Source organism: Xiphophorus maculatus, chromosome 8 (assembly GCF_002775205.1).
Source record: "Xiphophorus maculatus strain JP 163 A chromosome 8, X_maculatus-5.0-male, whole genome shotgun sequence".
In the NCBI taxonomy this organism is placed as follows: Eukaryota; Metazoa; Chordata; class Actinopteri; order Cyprinodontiformes; family Poeciliidae; genus Xiphophorus; species Xiphophorus maculatus.
This window is the reverse complement of record NC_036450.1, coordinates 22,328,104-22,337,548: the sequence shown is the minus strand read 5'-3', so window position 1 is coordinate 22,337,548 and position 9,445 is coordinate 22,328,104. Positions and strand designations below refer to the sequence as shown.

The following is a 9,445-nucleotide window of genomic DNA, read 5'->3' as shown; positions in this document are numbered from 1 at the left end:
AAAAAAAAAAAAAGCTCCCGCTTCCGCAGCCCAGAGCGCATGCGCCGGGGGAAGGAAACGCTCGCCCCGTCCTCATGACGCGGTGGCAAACAGACAGCTGAGGAGCTCAGGTAAGGTGGGCGGGAGGGGAGACGCCGATCATTACCCTTTAACGTAGAGCTATTACGAATACGCGGGTTAAATAGCTGATGCTTCATCCGTTCGGAGATGTTTTCTCCTTCACCTTCTCAGAGGGTTGCGTTTGTGTCAGTCTGCGTGCAGCATCGCTCCGGCTGCAGAGCGTTGTAGTTCAGATTAGGCTGTTTTAAAAGCAGCCAACGCCCGGCTGCGTGTCATACAGCCCGATAAATAGAGCTGATAAATTTGTTGTTGTTTTTTTTAACAGCAAAAAGTGTGCATTATGAATGAAAACACCCCAGTTCCTCCCCTCTTACATCACAGCTCCCGCATCACCGCATGTAGCCGTGTGTCAACACACACACACACACACACACGCACACACACGGTAAGGGAGGAGTGGGCTGTGCCAGCCGGACCAGAATGAACAGAATAGCGAATGGCATCAGCACGTGACCGACATATGAGGCAGTGTTTGTGTTTTTTCAGCATGCAGACGATATTACGACCGTCATCGCTTTATTATAGCCCCCTCCCCCCAGGTGCACCGATTATCAGGTCAGGCGCACGGGAAGCAGTGTGGAGCTGCAACCAATGTGTGAATGCAACAACAGTAAATATGTCCGAATTATGCAATGAGTTGTCCTGGAAACAAGGGGCTGCATGAAAGGCCGGAGTCTTTATCATATTTCACTGATGATAACGTGACTTCGATGAACCAGGAGGGAGTCAGCCTCATATGTTACGATGCTTCTTTTATCAAGATCATCATCATCAGCACTATAGGACTAAATATTATAGGACTATAATATATATACAGTAGTACATATATATATATATTGTAGATGCACACAGGTACATCTAAAAAAACATAAAACAAACTTAAATTGTAACAATTTTCAAGTTATAATTGAAAATTGTAACTTTTCAATTGTAAAAGTTTGCATAATACATTGTGCAAATTTAGCATGTATAAATTTGCATAATTATGCAACATAATTATCATGCAAATTATCATTTGCCAAAGAAGCTGGATGATCACAGTGCTGTATCTAAGCACATTCATGGAAAAGTTAAGTGGAAGGAAAAAGTGTGGCAGGAAACATATGAGTAATCACAGCCTTAAGCAAATCCAAGTATTGGATTCAGAGCATCAAGAGTCGCCACTCACAGAAGAACCCTACGCATGATGCTATCAAAGGAGCGTGAGCGTCCATAATCCCTCAGCAGTCCTACAAGCTGATTGTCATCAACAAAAATACTGAACTTTTTTAACAATCTCCTTTTTTTTCTTTAGATGTACCTGTGTCAAATCTTCTACAAAAACATCCCAGAAGTAGAAGGAATCTAATAAACTAGTAACAATGTAACAATTGATGGTACATTTCAGCAAACTACCCTTCATATTTTTGTGCATCTCACAGTTTATTTACTGGGTGAGACGCTTTATAAACGGCGCCTGTGCATTCGCCATTAACGTTTTCATATTTTGTCACACTGGCAGCCACAAACATCCAGGCACTTTATTGGGACCAATGCAGAAATACATCATTTTGAAATTTGAGGCAAATGTAATAGTTTTTTACTTTTTTTTTTCTTCCACTAAGAAAAGATCTGAAAATCCGATGTGCGTTTCAAATTCTAAAATACTTTATTGATCCCAAAGGGAAATGAAATGTTATTGTAACTCATATTTATTCAAATTCTTCAAAGAGTTATTGTAGGACGACGATAGCTGTTGGCAGATAAGATCTTCTGTAGCAGTCTGTTTCACATCAAATTTGAGGAAGCCTCTGACCAAATAAATTCTTCCTCTCTTTACTCAGAGTCCGCTAAATAAAATCCAAAGCAACATATTGCAGTAACAAGAACAAAGAGCCAAAAACATGCAGCGGGATCTAAAATGGTTGATTAAGAAATCTTGGCTGGGGGATGTAAATTAACAGAATACTCAGGCAATACTACGTTCAATCTAAACTCACTTTTTCAGTAGTGTTAATCAGAAAAGTGAACGAATAAGTATATTCGAGTTCCATTTTTTATGTGTGTTTGTTCACTGTACACTAATCCAGTATTCACATTAAAACTCAATCGCTTATTGGAATAATAAGGAACTGCAGTTTACATACTAAAAACGACATTTCAATTACACGACCGAAAACCGCGGCAACGTATTTCCCATTTTCTGACAAATTCGTCATGGTGGATTCAAAAACGAGCGCCCTCCTCTTTCCTAATCCCAATCTCCTCCTGTGCTCAACAGTGTCTGGGTCAAAATGGCCGTGGAGAAGCGCCTGGGGTTCGCTATTGTGCAATTTCTACGAGACCAAACTCATCGCAGTGCTTTAAATTCTGATGAGCAAGAGAGCCTGGAGGGTAAGTCAGCTCACCTGACTATTCTGTACACCTGTGTAGAGAACCCGCTACAAAAAGTTCACTTTGTAGTGGGTTACACTTTGTTTTTCTTTTTTATTGGGGTTTTACATGATAGGTAAACAAACCAGATTTTTTCTTCTAGGATCCCCTCCTAGAAGATTAACAGCTCAAATTCACTGAATTGAATCAAGAGCATCATATTTTAAGGTTTACCACAGACTCATGACTGGATTTTTGTTTTGACTAGGTCATTCTAAAACATGAATATGCCTTCATATAAACTCTTCCTCTGCAGCCCTGGCAGCTCCAGAACCCTCTCAGTTTCTTGGCAACCTTTTATGGGTTTTCATCCGCAGCTGCCGCATTTCCTTCCAGGAACCTTCACCAGCTTCGTCGACCGCTATGATGCCGGCAGCACCGTGCCTCCTTGTGTAGATTAAAAACATTCTTGAAATAAATCAGTCGCTCCTCAACTCAGCTCCAATCTAACTACCAACAGTTTATTTTAGCAGTCCTAGGCTGGTTTCCGTTCCCACCATCGTACTGAAACATCCCCGATAAGAACCGACCGCTACTGTAGTGAACTGTCACGAAGCCTCCGCACGCTGTTAAAATTGACTTCCCCTGAGCTGCATGATTATTTCCTCTCTTCAGTTGCGATCCAGTGCTTGGAGACTACCTTCAAGATCAGCTCCAGTGACTGCCATCTCGCTGTATCCCAGCCACTCAGAGAGATATTCCTCAACGCTCTGCTCAAGGTGAGTGGTGACATCGGCGTAGCACGGTGACATGATGGAAGCAGCTGTTGGACACATTGGATGAGAACTGTTAACAGTTAGCTCCAGTTTACCTGCTTTATTGCAAATGTGTCATTTCAAATCGATGCTCTTCAAAGGTCAGTCGCTGGGGTCTTGTAGCAAAGTGAAAGTTGAGGTGTCTTGTCCTTTCCTTGGTACTAATAGACGAAAAGAAATCGTCTCTAGTAGTTTCATTTATGTTTATTAAATCTCATCCGCGACTTTTCCATGTCACGCAGAACGACAACCTCACCGTACCAGAGACGTCCCCGTCTCCTGAAGACATAGAACGGGCGGAGCAACTTAAAAATGAAGGTATGTTGTCCGCAGATGTAAATGCATCGTTAACATTTCCGTGTTTTGTCAAGCTGCACACAAACATTTCACTGTGTTTTATTGGGATTTTAAATGGTTTTGACAATGGGGGTGGTGCAGGCGTCAGCAAAGTGTCAGATAATATTCAGTCTTTATTGAATGAATAGTAAAACAGAGAAGTTACATAAAGCTCAGAGAATCCTGTAGGAAAACAACTAAAATTGGGAGGAATAACAGAGAATCCAGCAGTGAGGGATTACTGATGGAGGTGGAAATGACAAGAGAACCAGGAGAGCTAATCACAGGTGAATGGATGCAGCTGGGGAAGGAAGCAGGCAGAGGCAAACGAGGAAATGATTAACAGCTGGCAAGGGGAGCAGAATGGAGGGGTGAAAATAAAGGGAAAAGAATCTGAATCTAATACAGAAACACCCATCCATTTTCTAACACCTTTGTCCTGAGAGGGGTCAGGAGGGGTGCTGATGTCTATCTCCAGCGAAAGTTTCGGGCAAGAGGCGGGGTCACCCTGGACAGGTCGCCAGTCTGTCGCAGGGCAACACAGGGACAAACAGGACAAACAACCATCCACACTTTCGAGAATTTAGAGAAACCAATTAACCTGGCAGTCATGTTTTTGGACTGTGGGAGGAAGCCGGAGAGAACCCACACATGCACACTCCGTGCAGAAAGACCCCGGGCCGGGAATCGAACCCAGGACCTTCTTGCCTCAAGGCAACACTGCTACCAACTGCGCCACTGTGCAGTCCAATACAGAAACACTGATCTAAAAAAAAAAAAAGGACATTAACAATAAACAAATGATCAAACCAAAAGCATAAATGAGATTAGAAGTCCAAACATTAACAGAAAAGTGCATGATTGTTTTTCTGTCCATTTGCCTTTGCAAAAATCTAATAGCGGCAGATGTCATGGTTGGACAACGGGGAAGCGATGCTGTCCCGTTAACCCGTCATTTCCCAAAACCACAACCTCCTAACCCCCCAAAATATCTTCAGATCTTGTGTGGGATCCACTCAAACCCTCTTAGGACTGCAGGAGGGTTTGAATTGAATCTAAGAAATGAATTATCAATAAAGGGTAATAATTGGCCCTTGTGACAATATATTTCAGAAACGGAACTCCTTTTCCTTCTGCTTCACAACTATTGAGTTGTTTCTGTTGGTTTATCACAGAAAAATATATATTATCTTGGACTGTAAAGGGTTAAGATCATTTAGAATTGTTCTCAAATTTCTTTTAGGGAACAACCATATGAAGGAGGAAAACTACAGATGTGCAGTTGAATGCTACACAAAGGCCATAGATCTGGACCTAAGAAACGCTGTGTATTACTGCAACAGGTACTAAGGACATGTAGTTTGTGTCCAATGCTGTGATTCAATAAAGGTCTAATTGTGGCTTTATAACTCCATGTTGTAAAGCCAGTATACCGTCTTCAGGTGCTGATGCAGACTCTGTTAGTGACCACTGATTTCTTTATGAATGTATTTTCTTTGCAGAGCTGCTGCTCACAGTAAACTGGGTAATTATACTGAGGCGACTGGAGACTGTGAAAGAGCCATTGGGATTGACCCAACCTACAGCAAAGCGTATGGGAGGATGGGGTGAGTTTATGACCTTAAACTAACAATAAAGCATGCTGTGCTAATACTGGCATCCCTCGTAAAAGTTGCAAAAAAACCAAAAGCTTCCAATTGAAAAGATGAAACTCGTTGACGATATGAGCAAATTTAGTTGGTTACTTCAGTGGCTATTTTCCTGTGACTAATTTCTGATATTTAAGGTCAATACACATATTGTTCTCAAATGACTTCGTCTTTTGTCTTTCCCCTTGTAAAAATGAACTAGGCGAAACATATCTGTCACATCATGTTTTTGCCACGGGAAAACGGGAAATTGGGGATTAATGTAAAACTTCAGACACACTGTAGGCATTCTGAAGAAATAAGGAAGAAAAGAAAGGTTTAGCTACAGGAGATGTTAATCGGACATTAGTAAGTGTAGCAGTGATAAACCCCCCCCCCCAAAAAAACCCGTTAATACGACCTGTAATTTTTTTCTTGGATATTTGCTATTACTCCACGTAATGCTACTCCAAAACTTTCCCAGAACTTCCTGAGTGTTTCCCTAGTAGTGCACTGAAACTTTTGCAGAACTTGCTGGTCACTTCTAGGGAAAGTACCTCTAAAGTTCCATTAAAACTACCTGGCAGAATCCAGAAAGTAACTGATAAGTTTTGGGAAAGTGTCTAGTATGTTCAATGAATGTTGGAGCAAATCACTTGGAAAGTATCTGACATCAAGGAAAGTGCCTGGAAAGTTCCAAAAAAGTACCAACTACATTTAATGAAGGTACCTTGTAAGTTCTAGGACTTTTCTGGTAAATTCCAGACAATCTCTGATGAATTCCATGAATTTGCTTGGAAGGCTTAGGGAAAATAAGTTCTGGAAAGTACCGTAACAATTTCAGAAAGTGTCATATAGGTTTCATGAAAGGCTCAGAGCAGTGCCCAGCAAGTTCCACTTCTACCAAGGTTATTACAGATTCTCTCTGGTGGGTTTTGGAAAGTTTTGAGAAGCTGTATTCTCAAAATAGTAGAAAGTTGTTGAAAGTTCCAGGAAACTACCTCCTGGGATAGTTGCAGAATGTAAAACTCCAAGCTGAATCATGCTGCCGTCATTGCTGCGATTAGTTTCTGACATTTTCTGTCTGAGATTTCGCTGCTTCCGTACGAGATGTTTTATTTTAGGGTGTTTTACACATTTTTTTTTTTTGCAGGGATGTCACATTGTGGAGGTCCCTGTGTATATTGAATCTGATTTGTCTACCTTGTGTGTGGGTGCAGTTTGGCTTTGACTGCAATGAATCAGTATCCAGAGGCGATTTCATACTTCAAGAAAGCCCTGGTTCTAGACCCGGAGAATGACACATATAAATCCAACCTGAAGATCGCAGAGCAGAAGCATAAAGAAGCTTCCAGCCCAGTGAGTCCAAATGGGAATGTTTTACTTTAGTTATTACTGATTACTTGGTTGTTGTTAACTTAATCTGTTTGTTGTTGTTTTTTTTAAATCTCCAACACTCTGGTACAGATTGCTGCCGGATTGGGATTTGACATGGCGAGTTTAATCAACAACCCAGCCTTCATCAGCATGGTGAGACTCCCGGTAACTCTGTTGTACTTGGGAAAGGTTTTGACAAAAACCTTGTCGACATAGGCGGCCAGGATCTTCAACACTGGTTCTTATGAACCATTAAAGTTATTGCGTTGTTAAAACGTCCTACCCTTGGCTCCTAGCATGTAAAAACTATGAGACGTGGGAGGGCCAGAACACGTCTACAAACCTGCCAAGGTTTTACTACAGCAACGACAAGACACATCTGAATCCAATAGCAGTTCAGCTGCATTCAGACCCCACAGCAAGGAATTACGAGCCCCGTTTCGTCATAAAACCGCCAATACGATCAGCGGTAAATTGTACCTTCTACAGCATTCGTGTGCGATCCGATTGATTTCGGCTCCATTTCTGTTTACAGGCCGCGAGCGTCATGCAGAACCAGCAAGTCCAGCAGCTGTGAGTGCAATGCAAATCTAACCGTGTTTGGAATTGGCTCAAAAGCACAAAGGGAATCTGTAGTTTTAATAGTTTGTTTTCTTCTTTTTTAATCGCACAACCTACTCGCTGTCTCTGTGTGCTCAGCATGTCGGGAATGATGTCGAATGCAGTTAGAGGTCCTGCCGCAGGAGTGGGAGGACTGTCTGACATCTCCAGCTTGATTGAGGCGTAAGTGGAAGAGTGAAGACAGAGGATTTGTACAAGTTATGACTGCAATATACATTTTTGCTTCAGTTTATGGAATGAATCCTGGAGCTATTTCCAGGATTCATTCCAGCTGCTGCTGGTATTGATCCATTTGTCTTTGGCAAGAAAGCAACTGAGCAATAACGCCGCTTGTAATTCTTCCATATAAAATGACACTGTCAAAGCTCCACCTCCTATTTGTGCAACACTTCATGTCTTCTGCAAAACATAGCTTTATTGGTTTAGTAATTGAATTCATGTAAACCTTACAACTAGCTGTAACCTAGTTGTAAGCTAGGTTAAAGCTTACAACTAGCAATGTTAACTTAACTTGTAAATTCCAAATTAGAGCTCACACCGATTAATCCAATTAATTGAAATAATCGTCAAGTAATTTAATAGTCAATTAATTGTTAACTGGAGAATACGGACCACAAATAGGCAATTTGCTGAAAGAACAACACAATCAGAACAAAAGTATTTTTTAGCTGTGGATTAATCGTGATTAGTTGATTATTCGAAATAAAAACTAATTTAATAAGTAACCATTAACTGGAGGACAAGAGTAGAAAAAGGCCATAAGACACTTGGAGCATGAGTCATTTTTATTTAGCCGCAGATGCATCCTTTGCTACAAATGATCAAGTGCATATTATATAAATGCTATGTTAAATCGTTTTAAGGAATAAAATTATTATTTAGAAAAGGAAATACCGCAAGTTTTTCTAATATTGTATAAAAAGGGCTTAAGTCAAAATTAAATAAAACATTTGCAGAATTTTTTTATTTTTTATTATTATCCGATTAGTTATAATCCGTTACTCATTGCAGCCCTATTCCAAACATCTTTGGGCATTTTCCTAAGAAATATGCAGCTTGCATTTTATATTCCCAACCTTTCTGGATGTTTAACAATATAATAAGACTTCCTCCTTCTTGCCTTTTTTTTTTTTCTTCTCTCCCTCCCTCCCCACATCAGGGGCCAGCAGTTCGCCCAGCAAATCCAGCAGCAGAACCCAGAGCTCATCGAGCAGCTAAGGAACCACATCCGGAGCCGTTCCTTCAGCGGCAGCGCCGAGGAGCACTCATGATTCATTCGGGTATTCTTTCACTTTAAAGCGAGACTCTCTCTAGCAGCAGACCGTGCACCCGTCCGGGTCTCATTTGTACAGCCGTAACAGCCGAGTTAATTTCATTGCAGACACTTTTTATTTGCCTCCCAGGAAGAGCAACCATATGGCGCGATGATAATCTCCACACCCATTTCTTTGAGTCAAGTCCCCGGCACAGCTGGAAAGAAGAGTCGAGGATGGGGTCGAAGGCACTTTACTTAGACTAAAGGAGAAGAAAAAAAAACAACAACAAAAAACGGGGGAATGGACCATTAAATAAAACATCCCACCCAAGTAAGACAACAGCTGGTGATGAAACAGGAGCCTAGATGTCAGTCAGACCATGAAGTGAATATTGTCTCCAGTCAGAGTCACCGTGTTGGATGCGGCGAAGTCCCTGCCTTCTTCATAAGGTCGAGGATTCATCTCTTTATTCATAACACAGAAAGAGTGGAGGAGGAATGTAATTTAAACAGTTTAGCAGGGAAAATTGCAGCTTTTTTTCATACAAATACAACATCAAGCTTTGTTTATAATGTTTAATATTATTTTTATAGTCAGAATCAACTTTTAACACCATACTCGCTTTGTTTGAATAACTATAATAATAAAAAAAACATTCAGTCTTTGACTACTACGGGACTCACGTCACTGCTATTTAATGCGTACACTTAATCATTAAGGCAACAATGTAATTGTATTAGCAGTGTTTGCAGCCTGTTCAGTTGGTGACCAACAACATATTCCTGTTCGTTTCTGCATGCTCTTAAATCTGGTATTTGAGATCAGAAGCTTTATGGAAAGTAATGTATCGCAAAGGCAGCACTTTGTTTTGTCTTGGGAGGAAAAAGAAATAAATGTCTCAAAAGTAACCGCCTCATTTTTTCTTTTTCATGGAAAAATA

The 9,445-nt window shown here is 40.9% G+C and overlaps 1 protein-coding gene across 2 annotated transcripts; it reads left to right on the top strand.

Annotated features, from left to right (window-relative positions):
- The first annotated feature begins 23 nt into the window (after positions 1-23).
- Positions 24-9,413, top strand: sgtb (small glutamine rich tetratricopeptide repeat containing beta). 2 transcript variants are annotated; one of them, XM_023338043.1, is made up of 12 exons: positions 24-110; positions 2,381-2,493; positions 3,148-3,251; positions 3,530-3,605; positions 4,867-4,966; positions 5,126-5,230; positions 6,472-6,610; positions 6,719-6,781; positions 7,164-7,201; positions 7,328-7,411; positions 8,409-8,529; positions 8,631-9,413. In XM_023338043.1, exons 2-11 carry the CDS (start codon positions 2,394-2,396, stop codon positions 8,518-8,520), a joined length of 921 nt encoding a protein of 306 aa, XP_023193811.1. In that variant the 5' UTR covers positions 24-110; positions 2,381-2,393; the 3' UTR covers positions 8,521-8,529; positions 8,631-9,413. The 2 variants fall into 2 exon arrangements, with proteins under 2 accessions (XP_023193811.1, XP_023193810.1); XM_023338042.1 differs by having other exon boundaries at positions 25-110; positions 8,653-9,413.
- The last annotated feature ends 32 nt before the right edge of the window (positions 9,414-9,445 follow it).